This window comes from Alligator mississippiensis, chromosome 6 (genome assembly GCF_030867095.1).
Source record: "Alligator mississippiensis isolate rAllMis1 chromosome 6, rAllMis1, whole genome shotgun sequence".
Taxonomy (NCBI): Eukaryota; Metazoa; Chordata; order Crocodylia; family Alligatoridae; genus Alligator; species Alligator mississippiensis.
The window spans coordinates 2,819,509-2,834,124 of NC_081829.1; the positions used below are offsets into that span (position 1 = coordinate 2,819,509).

Below are 14,616 nucleotides of genomic sequence, written 5' to 3' on the forward strand. Positions count from 1 at the left end.
CTGGGAATTACGCCAAGGAGCTGAGAAATTCTTCAGGCCGTTTACAAGGAGATGGATCTGTTGGGAGAGCAGATGACCACAGCCACTGACTTAGCTGCCCTCAGGTTTCCATCTGAGGGTCACGGGTGGTTTGCAGGGTCCCCAGGGGAGGTACTGGGGTGACGGCTCTCTGTGAATGGGCTCCCGATCCATCCTGCCACCCGGGGCACCTGGGAGAGATCTGGACTCTCTTGGAGTTCCCTCTTGACTGCAGGGGGGGATACTCGAGCTGGGATGCCCTCACCTGGCAGCGGAGCCTCAGGTGGTCGCTTTTGCCGCTACAGGCCGACCCTACAAGATCTGACCCAAACCCTTACCCCAGATCTTATATCCAAGCCCTGGGCCCATCTGAGAATTGGTACTGCTTGGAGATCTCTCTCTCTCACACAGAATTCTCCGTTTCTCTTCTGCTGCAGGATTTGTCCATAGTTCCCCTTGCAGAAAGCTCCAGGACCACACAGAAAAGGCCATTGTTTGGTTCAGCTGCAAGCTGGAAGCACCCTAAGTCTCACGAGGAAGCGAGCAAGAGCACGCGACTCCACAGCACAGGCGAGTGGGAGAGCATCGCACAGAGGAGCAGTCAAAGCCCAGAGCAGAGGTAGGTAGCGCTGGTCTTGGAAAGGCCTGGATTTTATCTCGGGGCTGAGAGTGGCGACGGCCCACCGGCTGTCATTGCTGTTTTCCTGGGTGTTCTGTTCTGTGTTCTACGACTTCAAAAAATAGCACCGCACGGATGGCCAGGATTGAGATTCATTAAAGGCTTTGGGGGCAAATCTTTGCATCTGCAAGAACTTGCAGCAGCTTCTTGCTTCAGTTCCCCACCAACCGATGGGTGGTAGATCTGACACGGAGTGCCTAAATGCCATATGCATTGTCTTCTGGTGTCGCATACTCCTTCCTGCAGTGTTTTCCTTGTCCTCTGGCTTCTGATCCTGAAACCTGTATTTGTGGAGTGGTCTCACGAGTGCCCCGTGTACTGAGGAGCTGGTTTCAGGGGGTTTTAGCTGGCTGGAGTGATGTAGTGTAGCACTGACTTGAAATCTGCTTCAGTTGAACTGACTGACTGGGGCTGCAGCTGTGTCTCCTGGAGCTTAGAGCTGCCTGGCTGATGTACCAGAGGCTTGGAAACACCCGAGTCTCATCCACTCAGGGCTCTTTAGTCCATGGCCACAAGTAATGCAGTATCTGAGCACCCCTTTAACACTCACCATCCTCAAGGCAGGGAGAGAAGTGATGCATCTCGATTTTATATATATATATAGAGAGAGAGAGAGAGAGCAGTGGGTCTCAATCTTCGTAGACTTGAAGCACCACTGGAGAGACTTGAGCCTCCAGTAAACTCCCAGCCCCCCTGGGAAAATGCCAGCTTTAGATTCCACTCTATTTTTGACTACAGAAAAATGACAGAGCAGTTTTTCCATTGCAAAGAAGTCAGAAAACCCCCAGCTGCTTTTGGTTTATTTGAAGTCTCTGGTTTTCTCTCATGAATCACATTTGTGCACCTAACAGTGCTAATGTTGTGGAGCACCCCACAGCCCCCTGAAAATGCTCTTAAGGCCATGGCACCATGGTTGATCTAGAGAAAACCCAAGGGACATGGCCAGGGCCCTAAGTCAGTGACGGAACAGTCCTGGGCCACAGCTGGGGTGTCCCACATGCTGACTAGAGCACTGACCATGCGGCCGCGCTTCCTCTGTGGCTGTGCTTGCAAAAGGTGTCGTCGTTCCACCTGGGAGCCAGGGACATTGTCCTGCCAACACGCGCACGTGTAACTTTGCACCCCCAGGTCACTCCCTCGACTGCAATTCACGTGGCTCTGTGCACAGGTAACGTGTCAGCTCGAGCACGTGCTGGGCCATTCCTGCGTAACGTCTAATTGTGGCGATGGGCTTCGTCTGGCAGTGGAAGCAGAGCAAAGCATCAGTTTTGTGCACACGGCATGGGGCTTTGACCCGCCTGAATGGGCTGAAGGGCAGCACTGGGGCCTTGGCACCGCCTTAGATTTGTGACCGCCTCTTGATGGCTGCTGTCCTGCCTGGGGTGTTTGTCAGCATGGAGAAGGTGGTGTGTCAGTCTTTGCCTCTGGAGAAGTGCAGGGTTTGGGCTGCACATGCCACAGGCAGGGCTGCCACCTTCCAGTGTCCCCAGGTCGTTTGACTGCTTAAGAGCTGGATTCTTCTCTCCGTCTTGTGGGTCTGGAGCCCTTTGGCACCATGTTTCCCAGCATCTCTTCACACTTGGGAGTGCCGCTTGGTGGGAACGGGCTGAGCTTGGGTATTGCTGAACCTCAGGGCTGGAGCTTCCAGCACGGCAATGACAGGGCTCTTGATACATCACAAGGACGGGCCAGGGTGACTAACAGCCGTGCCAGGGGCACCTGCCTTCTGCTGCATGTCTACAGTAGGACTGAGGCCTGGCATTCGGAGGGATTAGGCAGGGCTGGCTCAACAAGTAACCATGGCTGTAGGGTACCCAAGCTGGCTGGGCGGTTGGGAAGACATAGGACTCAAACAGGTTTGCTGGTTGATAAGATAGTTTCGGCGTCGTCAAAGAGGAGGTTGCACCACGCACTGCCTGGGACTAAAAGCCAGGGACTTCCTGTGCCCAGCAGGAGAGAAGGGGCCGTCTGCCCCCCTTGGGATGAAAGGGCTTGGGGGGTGGGGGACGTACCTCCATGAAGTGATGCTGTTGGAAGGACATGCAACCCTTCAAGGCAGCTGAGCTCCAAGCCTGTCCCCCTCCCCATCAGGCCCTCTGGCAACAGCTGAGCCTTTTGAAGTGCCTTGCCCTGGGGGGAGAGGGGTGGGAACAGCTGCCAGGGATGGAGGGGGCAGGGCAGGCAGAGATCAAAGCCCTCTGCCTTTAGTGCAGGGTTAACAGTGGGGTGGAGACAATAGGGCTCCTGCAGCTCTGCCCTGGGTGGCTTCCTGCCACAGCTGCCTTGACTGACCTGCCATGGGCCACCTTGACCAGTGCACTCACCCAGGCCAGCACCCCGACTCTACCCTTCTCTTCTGAGCCGGGAGCCCCATCTCATCCCCTTCCAGCTCTTCATGGGTTCACACTGTGCCGGGTGATCTCTGCTGTGATGGAGAGAGCCCGTGTTCGTTCAGAGCCCTTCACTTGCAGGGAGCAGATCTGATTGCCTGGTGCCGTGCGTGTGCTGCCAACGCTTTCCGGTCCCGAGTGCCCGCTGCCCGCCAGTGCGAGGCATCTGCCTCTGGGGTGGGGCACAGCCCTTCTCTCTCCTTTTGAATCTGGAGCTGTGCGGGGTCAGGAGTAAGGGGTCAGGCCAGAGGCTGTGTGGCCCTGTGAGGGGGCTGCTGGCCTGGCAGGTAGGGGGTCCTGGGTCCTTGCTCTCAGTGAAGCAGAAGCTTCCTCCTTTAGCCATTTTTTCAGGGACTGCGTTAGTGGCTTAGCGTGAAAAGGAGCAGGAGAAGGGTGGGTGGCACGTGGCTGAGCTGTGGCATGGTGGGTTGCGCCTCCTTGCGCTGAGCGGTCAGCGAGACCTGGGTTCGAGCCCCTCTGAGGGGGAAGGGACTCAGAAGTGCGGTCCCCTTGTCTTCCTCCCCTCCTTGGGGACAAGGTGGGAGCTGGCTGTCCTGCTAGGCAGGGGTTTGGCCAGACCTGTTTTGGGACCCTGAAGCCAGTAGCCACACACAGTGGGTACCAGTACGTGCTTGGGTCCTCCTGCATTCCTCCTTGTGTGTGCCTAGTCCAGGAGTAGCATTGCTTTGACGGCATAAATGCCACACATCGCCATGTCCATAACCGAGGAGGGGCCCGTAGAGCGCCGGGAAGGACCAGCACGCCGCCCTTCTCGCCAAGCCTCGTTCCCTTTCTGCCAGCAGTACTTTCCTCCCTCGGGGATTCAGATGGCCACCAGGCCAGAGCAGCACCAAAGGCACTCGAGACCGTGGCCTTGTGTCTACAGCTACAGGCTGGGCTGGGCTGACCCCAGCTCTACCACAGGCTTCTTGAGTGACTGGGGAGATACCAGGGGAGATAACAAGTGGTATCTCCATAAAAAGGAGGTACGAGCCCTTTGCTGCTTCCACAAGCACTCGTGAGATGACACTCGGTGCCCGTAAGCAACGTGAGGGCTTGCCAAGGCCTGTAGATGAACAGAACTGGCCGTGTCCCCGCGGGTTTGCGGCTCTACCTGGGCAGACGTGAGACCTGACAGCAGGCCGCCTCTTACTCGGAGGTTTGCCTTGGTGCTTCCACTCCTCCCTGGCTGCCTTGGGGATTTCTTTGTGAAGGGCCCGTGGAAAGTCCTGTGCTGTCAGAGCTGGATGCCGCGCTGATGGGTTGGGTCTGTTGTTGTTACCGGAGCCAGGAGACAGCTCAGCTCGGGCAGGGGTGGTGGGGGTGAAAGGATACTCCCAGGCTGGGGCTGACTAACGCCGTCCTGCACCTGCGAGATCAGCGGCTTGCTACGTCGGACGGGGACCGGCTCACCCGTGTGCGGGTCTCCTGGTATAAAGATCATCTGCAGGGGTGGCACAGGTGGCACTTGAAGGACACATTGACATGGCATGAGGTGGGGGAGAATCCCGTCCCGGGGCTCTCGCCATCACCTTGCAGAGAGATATTTAGCCATGTCAGTCACCGGGCAGGGCAGGGCAGGGCAGGGCAGGGCGGCCCCTCGGAGACCGACTGGTTCAGAGTGGCACGAGCTTGCACGGACAGCAGCCCGTTTCATCGGTCCTCATCTGCCGAAGCAGGCTCTGCATGCCGCACAAATCGCAGGTCTCGCCTGCTTGCTTTGCTCTCTTCGGGGACCTGTTCCTTCAGGTCGTGCAGGGTGTAACGCTGCCTGCAGCACGCTATGGGCTCAGCGCGGTTGCAGCGGGGCCACCCCCTCCCCACTGCTGCATCACGCGCTGTGGACGGACCGCTCTGGCCTGTGTCTGAGAGCCAGCAGCAGGGAGCGCTATCCCTGCACCCACGGGGAAGCTTGTTCCAAGGGCTGATAGAGTTGGGCGGGCGCCTGGTCTCCGGATGCCAGGGGATCCTGCCTGTGCTCCCTTCGCTAAAAGCAGGCAGCGAAGCAGCCTCTCAGTAGGGACACGGCCCTTTCTCGGCATGTCTAGGAGGAAGGCCCTGCCAGCGTCCCTTTGTGGAGGGGGGTGCAGGCAGCTTGAGGGGCTTGCGCCCCAGCTCTCAGGCCAGGGGACAACCGAGAGTGCATGGGGGGGAAGCGCAGCAGGGTGCAGGTGGCTTTGTGGTTCAAATAGTAAAGGCCACTGAGCCCCACCTTGTCTGCCTGCCCCCAGACCGGGTCATTCCCTGCATTGCAGTGACAGGGCTGTCCCCTCCCGCTGTCCCCCGTGTCGAGGCACCTGCCTATCCCAGGGGGCAGCGACTTCAGCCCTGCTGTCGACTGGGTTCCTTGCCCCCCGCCCGGTGTGGGCCTTCCCGGCGCGTTGCTGGGTGGGGTGCGGCAAGTTGGCTTTGATGCCGCCAAGTTCCTGGGCCAGCTGCTCGGGGGGAACATGCTCGTCTCTTCCAGGCTCCGGCGTGTATTGACACATCCCTTCATTCCTTCCCGGCAGCGGCTGATCTTACACAACCCCGTTCTCAGCCTCCTGCCTGTTCCCGTCCTTTTCCGAGTGGGGCAAAAGGGAAAAGGAGAGAGCAGCAGCTTTCATGCCATCTTATTGCCACGAAAGAGCCCTGGTGGGGTGCTGTGTGCTTGCTCCCCCACACCTGAAACCTGGGGGTCTTGTGGCCGCTGTGAAATGCCCAGAGCTCCCAGCAGTGCTGTCTTAGCAGCTCCGTGGTGTTTCCAGCTGGCTCCTCTGGCCATCACTGCCACCCAGCTTCGGTCACAGCTGCCCCAGGAGCGGCTCCTTCCTGCCGTGACCTCGGTCAGAGCAGCACAGGCATGGCCTGGTCCCAGCCCCAGCTTGGGCTTGGTCAGGGCCAAACACACAAACCCTGCCTGGGTCCGAGCAGAGGCAGAGCCCGCTGCCAGGGCTGTGCTAAGCTCTGGGAGATGGGGAGGCAGCGAGCTTCCCTTCCCAGAGCTGGGCTCTGCTCCGGGGCTGTTGGAACGGGAGCGGGAGCCACGGGGCTGCCCCGTGTGCCCTGGCGACCACTGGCCTCAGCCTGAATGTGTCACCAGGCACTGGGGGGGTTAGATCCACCGGCCGGGGCCTGCAGCCCCTCTCTGTTCCCCGGCGGGTTGGATCCTGATGTGCTGGGGGTCTGTGGGCAGCCCAGCTCAGTGCAGCCCCCCAGGCCAGGTGCCTGGTTGGCTGCAAGGGGCTGGCATGGTGGAGCTCTTAGGGTGCTCCCGGGGCGGCTCTGCCTGCTGGAGCCGGGGGCTGTTCGGTGTGTGCTGTGCGCGCATGGGCTTGGCCAGGCACTGCCTTCCTGCCAGGAACTTGGAGCTGGGCTTCGATTCCCTCCTCTGGCCCCGGGATCTCAGTGGGGCTGCTCAGGGCAGGCTGGCCCCTGGCTTGGAGGTCCACGAGCCCCTGCTCTGGGTGGGACTCTGGAGATGGAGGTGATGCAGCCATGCTGGTTGTGTAGGAAAGCAGATTGGCCTCCCTGCACAGGCAGGGACAGAGGGAAGGGCTGGGATTCACCCGTCCCTGGGGCCCTCTTGCAGGAGAGCATCCCTCTGGCCCCGGAGGGAGCCCAGGCCCTGGGCGCCTCGGACAGCGAGCACGCTGGCAAGCTCCCCTCTGCTTTGGCTTCTGTCCCAGGCTGCCATCCTTGCCCGACCCACCCAGCATCCCTGCCCCTCGCAAAGAGCTGCGCTAGCAAAGGCTGGGCTGGGCCGGTCCCCGTCACGCCCCACGTCCCTCTCACCTTCCCTAAACTGCTTACTAGTGACTTTGCAGAGCTGCAGCCCCCAGGGCCTGGGAAAAGCTGCAAGACCGGCTCTGGGCGCAGGGAGCTTCGCCTCCCACTCCGTGCGGCAACGCCAGCGTTCCTGCTCTGTCGAAATCCCAGCTGCAACTGTGAGCTGCTGGTTCTCCCCTGAGAGGCACCTGGGAACCGGCTCTTCCCGGGGCTGGGGGAGGGGACCCCAACTGCAGGAGAGGCTGGGAGCAGAGACAGGGAACAGGCTGGGCCGCTCGCCTGGAGCCATCCCACCCCGCTGTGCGTGCAGCAGGCCCAGATCCCCTGCCAGGGCCAAGCTGCCTCAGTCTGGCCCAGCCGTCGGGCTTGAGGTGGCCTGGGAGGGGTAGGGGGCAGGAAGCACGGCTGGGCCTGGGGCTGGGACCGTCCCCTGCTCAGCTCTCTGCAGAAGTGCTGAGCAGGTGGGTTCTGCGCTCGGGGATAGGGGCTGAGCTCCAAGTCACAGGCTCAGGCTCTGCAGAGCCTGTGCGGGACGGGTTCGCCTCCCCTTATTCTTGCCCTCCTGGCTGCCCTGCTGCTTGCAGTCCGGGACGCCCTGGGCATTGCTCTTCCCAGCCCACCCCATCTGGAGCAGTCACAGGACCGGTCCCTGCCAATGCAGCTGCATCCTGCTGCCTCTTGGGTTCGTTGGGAAGCGGCCCCAGACCCTCGGCACACGGGCGATCTCTGCTCATCTCCAGCCAAACTGATTTCCTGTCCCAGTCATGCTGCTCACAGCTCTAGGCATGAGGTCCCTTGCCTTAGTGGCCTCCTCACACCGTCAAAACCACGTGGGCCTGGGTTCTGGGGCTAGCCATGAGGCCAGGTGGCTTGTGCTCTAGACACATGCCCATCCAATGGTCCCTCCTGGCTGAGCACAGCTGCCCACCCCATGGGTGCAGGGCAGGAGGGGAGCTGCATGGCGGGGGGTGGAGAGGAGCAGCGGGGCCCCGGGGAGCAGGCTGAGCTGGGCCCCAGGTGACACATCCCAGGCAAACCGGTTCCGAGTCCTGCAAGTCGGCCTCCCACGCCGTGACATGAGCGGACACCCTTCCCAGGCAGCACCCGGGCTGTGCCCGACCCAGCATCACCGGTAACTGGAGCACAGTGATTCCCACAGCCGGGGCTGGAGCCTCCACCCAGCACCACACCCTGTCGGCCTCGCTGCGCCGGAGGCCTGGTGCAGGGAAGCACATTGGCCTCCTGGGGCCTGGCGTAGCGGCCAACGGGCCCTGAGAGCAAAGGCCAACGGTCTCTGGCGCCATCAGAGTTTGGCCCCTTTTGGCATAGCTGCCAGGCGTGTGGCCCACAGTGCCCAGGCTCCTCGGACGTAGCCCGTCAATGAACTCCAGCCCTCCGCCAGCACCGCTGGCTCAAGGCTGCAGGGGATGCTGGCAGGGCAGGCCTAGGCCTTCGGTCTCATGGGCAGCGAGGCCACCTTGTCCCAGCCCTGGGCACAAGGGGCACCAAGAACACCTTGCACATGGATAAAGCCAGGCCTTGGCGATGCACAGCTGCAAGGAGCCAAGCCTCAGCACCCAAAACCTGCATCCCAAAGGCCACAGTGGAGAAGAGCTGGGCAAGAAGCCCTTCACTGCTCCACTTTGTGGCCTGCCTCCAGGAGTGAGGGCAGGGGGCATGGTCCTCACCCCTTGGGGAACATTCAATGCTGGAACAACTGAGCTCGGCAGAAAGCATCTTTACACTGCCGTGCTCCTTGTCGGCTTGCCCCGGCCTGTGCAGCTTGCACTAGGCGTGCTCGGGCTGCACGTGGGGCTCTGGCCTCTGCGGGCCCCTGGTTCCCTCGCCCATGGCAAGGGAGGACTGTGCCATGAGTGAGGGGACTCGGTGCCATGAGTGTGAGGAACCATGCGTGTTCTTGGGGTTGTAGTGCCTTGCACGGGACTGGGGAGGGGTGTCCAGGATCCAGCCTCTGCTCTCAACTCCTCTGCCCCTAGGTGACCTCAGGGACGTCTCTTCCCTTCTCTGTGCCTCAGTTTCCACTCTGCGGTGCCTACTGGCTTGTCCCAGGGCTTTCCCAGGACACCGATGGGTAGCCCTGCATGGTAATACAGAAAGGACCGTGTCAAGGAGTGCCGATCTCTGCTCTCGGTGGTGCCAACTCAGAGGTTGGCCTCCCAGCTGCAAAGGACAGCCCAGGGCAGTCCACGGGCCTGGATGACTCTAGATGCCGGATTCGCACCAGTTGGGAGTGGGGCGGCCACGTGCAGCCCCCTGGGCCAGTCCGCTGCCCCACTTGGCCACTCACGGAGGTGACTCAGGGCCGTTGACGCTAGTGCTCTCCCCACCGCTGGTGCGGGCAAGCTGGGCCGTGACGCCTCCTGAATCACTTGCCTCCAGCAGGCTGCAGTGCCCATCAAAGCCCCGGCCCAGCCTCGCTTGCGCTGATGAACTCATAGCTCAAGGTAGCATGACTGTGTTATTGTAATTAGTTTTCAAGTTGAAACTAGCGGGGGAAACTGAACGCCGCACAGGCGGGAGCTACACCCATGCTCCACCGGCCGGGGATGGAAAGGCGCCAGCTGAATAAGAGCTGGGCTTTCCCTCGTGTCAGCACCTGGGTTGCAGCCCCGTGCAGTCACAGCACCTGCCTGGCTTCCCTGCAGCTCCGGGACTGTCGCTGCCGCCTATTGAACCGCTCCGGTGTCTAGAGAGACCTGCTGTTACCTACCAGCCCTTGTGTTTCAGCCTTGCACGAAATGACAGACTGCCAGGTGTCCCAAGGTCCTGCTGGCTTGCGGAGCTTGAGTAGTGGCACCCTCATCCCACGGCCTGGCCCAATTCCAGCTGCTTACTGCAGCTTGCCCTTCGTTTCCAGCTAGGCATGACACCTCCCGCCCCGGCCTGTTGTGTAATGCTGCCATGCGCTGTCAAACAGAGATGTTCCTCCACGCCGAGCGGGGCTGGGAGCTGGCGTGAGCCTGCCCCTGCATGTGGTCTCCGCTGCTGTCTGCAGCCCAGACTGGTATCCAGCCCAGTCCCTGCATGAGCCCACCGATCACGGGGCAGCCCCTGGTGCTGGGGTGGCTGCGGCCCCCAGGAAAGCAACGGGCACTGTTCCCTAGAGGGGTGGGGGCAGAAGTCTTGCTCACCTGGACCCACTGGGGATCCTGGGAAGATGCAACTCCTCTGCCCCCTCTCTGATGTAGACCTAGCTCCTGCGAGCATCTTTACTTCCATACTGCACCCAAGGGAAGTCCAGCCTGGCTGGAGTTTTGCAGAAGGTTTAGGACTGTAGCTTGTAGCTTCTGCTGCCTCGGTCCAGGGCTGCAGCCACCCTCAGCCCCCGGAGCCCCCGCGTCACAGGGCGCCGTCAGCCCTGGGTGGAGGAGCCCTTCTCTGGAGACCGGGCTCTGCGCAGGAAACAAGAGAAACGGCAGCTTTTAAAAGCCACGTTAGTGGGAGAAGCTTTGTGGGGCGTGTGTATGCATGTAGGTGCCTGCACACGTGTGCATGGGCCTGTATGTGCACATGGTGCTTGGGGCGGACAACGGGCTGGACAAAAGCAACCGATAGCGGCCCTGGAGGCGGGGGCAGGAGTCCTGCTTACCCAGAACCGAGACACCGGAGGCCCAGGAAGGCTCTGCTCCCCCATCCCCTCGTCGCTGTAACCGGATCGCCCGCTGTGCGGCTCTGGTGGGGTCCTTGCCTCCTGCCGAGGCCTGCCCTGCGGCACCTCGCTCCTCTCCCCGCGCCCCCACCCCGCTACCCGCACTGACAGGCAGCCTGGCATGCACAAGCCTGCCTGGAAAAGCCCCGGGCCTGTGCCGTGCCGAGACATGTGCACAGCTGGAACCCCCTCGCCCCTACCCAGCAGCAGAGAGGCATGTGCCAGGGGGCACGGGCTGCACCCAGCCGCTTCCACAGCACCAGGCCCAGCAAAGAGTAACGACCAGGACGACCGAGGCAGGGGGCAGGTGAAGTTTTATTGGCAGGGACAGGCAGACAGCGGCTATGGCAATACAGACACAGGCAGCACCACGAGTTTATCATTCTTAACCCGCAAGAAAGAATCCCTCCCCAGGCCCCTCACCTCCAGCTTTCTCCCACCAAGGCTCATGGCAGCGGCGACAGGGACCCCGCACAGCACGCCGCAGGAGCGATGGCCAGGTTCCCAGCTCCTCAGATTCCCCTGCTTAAACGCCCTGAAGAGTGGGGACCCTTCAGCCCTTTGCAAAGGGGTGCGGGTGGGGGGGGCCTAAGATGCCCCCTTCCATACACACCCCCCATGCTAACAATAGCATACAGGACGCTGGGCAGGACACCGAGTTAGCAGCGCTCTTCTGTAGCAACAACCACCCACCAGGGGTATCGTGGAAATCGGGATGGGGCCGGGGAAGGGGGTTTTGTCCCGAAGCTGCCTCGGGGGAAGGCAAGATAAAATGTGCGAATACCATACGCGCGGGCACGTCCCCTCTGCTAGCAGGATCCGGGCTGTGGAGCCGAGACACGTCTGCCAAAAAGGGGCCGAGAGGTGGGGAGCTCGCCGGGCCGCGGTTCAGTTCTTGGGCTCTTCCCCGGCTTCGCCGCCATCTTCTCCCGCGCACTCGGCTGTCCATAACGTGAGGTTGTCCCTGAGCAGCTGCATGATGAGGGTGCTGTCCTTGTAGGAGTCTTCGTTGAGCGTGTGCAGGTCGCCCATGGCTTCGTCGAAGGTGGTCTTGGCCAGCGTGATGGCCTGCTCGGGGGCGTTGGCGATCTCGTAGTGGAACACGGAGAAGTTGAGGGCCAGCCCCAGGCGGATGGGGTTCGTGGGCTGCATCTCCTTCTTGCTGATGTCCATGGCCTCCTGGTAGGCTTTCTGGGCATTGTCTATGGCGTCTTTGCGGTCATCCCCCGTGGCCACCTCAGCCAGGTATCGGAAGTAGTCTCCCTTCATCTTCAGGTAGAAGACCTTGCTCTCCGGATCGCTGGCTTCCGCGATGAGATGCTTGTCCAGCAGCCCGAGCACGACGTTGCAGACGTTCTTCAGCTCGCCCTCGATCTTCTCCCGGTACTCGTTCACCAGCTGCGCTTTGTCGTCGCCTTCCTCGGTCTTGTGCTCGATGCTGGAGACGACCCTCCAGGCCGAGCGCTGGCACCCCACCACGTTCTTGTAGGCGACCGAGAGGAGGTTGCGCTCCTCGTTGGACAGCTCGTCCCCGTGCTCCACCACGGCCTTCATGAAGTCGGCCATGTCCTCGTAGCGCTCGGCCTGCTCGGCCAGCTTGGCTTTCTGCACCTGGTGGTTTCGTGCCATGGCTGGGAGCGCTGCTGGTTGGAGAAGGAGCAGGCGGTTGTCCTGGGAGCCCTCAAAGTCTGTCTCGGTGCCGCGGACGGGATTTGCTTTTGGCTGAGCGTCTGAGCCTGGAGCAAGGGCTGGGTGCCGCTGAGAAGCCTGGCTGAGCCCCTCCTCTACTTCCTCCTAGCCGGGCAGCTCCTTAAAAGGCAAACGGCAGTGACTCACCTGGGAGCTCACTAACCATGTGCCAGCGAAGGGAGGAGACATCCAGGTCCAGCAAGGCCTCCACCCTGCCGCCTGCCAATCACAGGCTGGCCTCTGCACTCCCGGCTCCGGCACTGTGCCCCCCGCCCTGCCCCACCCGGCCTGTCGCCTCACCCTTTCTAGGTGGTCGGAGAGCATCCTGGCTGGACACGCACCTAGAGATGGGCTCTTTCGGCCGTGGGAGCCTTGCTCCGCTGCTCAAGCGAGATCAGCCCTCAGGGAGGACCAAGCAGATCTAACCCCCATTTCAGATGCCAGGAAATCTTTCACTGCCGGGGGACTTTAGCTGCCCCCTCTGCCAGGTGCAGATGGTCTCTGCTTAGCACCCCTAGCTCCCCAGCAGCGAGCGGCTATGCAGCTTCAGCCTGATGAGACATACCTTGTCTGACCGCAGAAAGCTAACACGATGCAGCCACTTCAAATACCAAAAGGGCTCGTTCCTCTGGGAGCTGGGTCTTTGTGCAGCCGGGGAAACCGAGGCAGAGAGAACAAGTGACTTCTCTAAGTGCAGAGAGGGCTTGTTTTATAGGTGGACTAAGACTGCACGAGCTTCGGCTCCCGCTGCTGCGCTCAGATCACATCACATCCCCCCCCCAGTAAGCTCGATGCCCTCTTCTGCTGGGCCCGTGAGCAGACTTGCATGACAGCACCGGCTCAAAAAGCCTTGAGAAGCATGTGGCCTTCCTCCAGGGGAAAGGGGGAAGGTTTGTGGGCAACAGGCAGGGCATAAGACACCAGTCATGCTGCGCTCATCTCTTCTACCCTGAGAATAAAGCTGCCTATAGAGGAGAGGAGCAAACCAGGAGCGTGTGACTGAATAGGGTCACCCCAGTCCGTTTGCTCTAGTTTTGGGGACTGCTTCAACACTAAGATGCTTTATCCTCCTCCTTCGGGAGGGACAGCGCCTTGGACAGCCCAGCCTGTGTACCAGAGGTGGGTGCATGTGGCTCCGTGCAGGGAGCAAATGGGCGTGGGGGAAGCGGGTGTCCAGGCCCATCTTAGACCGTCCAGGGCAGGGATTGGAAAATGCAGCCCAGGGGCCAGGTGCGGCTCGCCAGGCTATTCTATCCGGCCCGCAGGGCCACTAGCGCAAGAGCCTGGTGGCTCCCAAAGCCAGCATCCTGCCCCAGGGCCTTGCGTGCGAGGCAGGGACAGCGGCTTCTGCCGAGAAGCCAATGGTTTCTCGCTTTGCTACCGGCCCGGCTCAAAGCCTCTTTGATGAAATAGGGAAAAGGGACCGTCTGCGGCGCTGCGCTGCCTCTCGCCGTGATGTGCCCTGATTAGAATCTCCTCCTCCAGTTACGCTGCAGTTTCACTCTCAGACTGATTAAGCTTGTTCCCACTTGCTGGGAGCCGACTGCTCCTTTCTGCTGCTGCCAGGACGCGGCGTGACAAACTCATTGCGCTAATCCTCCACGTTATCCGCTGCGGGGAGGGTGGGGCTGGCAACTCAGCTGTCCCACTGCGCCGAGGAATTGTTCTGGCTGCGTGACTCACGGCGCTACTCATCCGTGCGCAGAGCCCTGGATTGTCTCCCCCCAGCTGACGTCTGAGCCCTTCTCTGCTGAAAGGCCCCGGTGACACCCCAGTGAGATCAGACCAGCTCGCTGCTGATTTGAGGGGAATGCCGTGACCTAGCTACAGCGCTGAATCCCTCCTGGATGAGCCAGGGGAGGCTGAGCCCCGTGACGTGTGCTTAGCTTTCCTGGGTGCAATGGGTGCAATTAGCTTAGAGGCCTTCCCCGCTCCCTGAGTAATTATTACCAAGGGATCTGAGCCCCTCCCGGCACCCCGGGGCAGAGCGGGCAGCACAGCGATCCCTGCTGTCACACAGACGGGCACCGAGGCCCAGAACCTGCGAGAGATTTCCACACGCAGCTCCCACGGCCCAACACCGCAGCCTGGTGCCAAAGGGACTCGCCCGAGCTCATGCATGAAATGTGTGTCAGAGCAGGGCTTTAACCCAGTTCTCCCAGGTCCCACCTAGTGCTGCACTCCCTGTCCCGTGTCCCCCCGTCTCTGGGGCCTGAATGCTGCACTGGGGCCCCATGGGGGTGACGGGGACCCTGGTGCTGCAGGCGCCCAAGTAGCCGTGCGCTGGAACCAGCAATGAGTGTTTCCAAAAGAGATGCCGGCAAGTAGCACCCGGCAGGTGCCAGGCTCTCTATGGGGGGAGCAGCCTGCGGGCTGTCAGAGGGGATGCCAGGCCACGTGGT

At 61.3% G+C, this 14,616-nt stretch overlaps 1 protein-coding gene across 1 annotated transcript; it reads right to left on the bottom strand.

Moving 5' to 3' along the window:
• Positions 1 to 10,822: 10,822 nt before the first annotated feature.
• On the bottom strand, positions 10,823 to 12,314 carry SFN (stratifin). Its single transcript, XM_006270202.4, has one exon. The coding sequence runs from the start codon at positions 12,152 to 12,154 to the stop codon at positions 11,414 to 11,416; it is 741 nt and encodes a 246-aa protein (XP_006270264.1). The 5' UTR covers positions 12,155 to 12,314; the 3' UTR covers positions 10,823 to 11,413.
• Between the last annotated feature and the right edge of the window lie 2,302 nt (positions 12,315 to 14,616).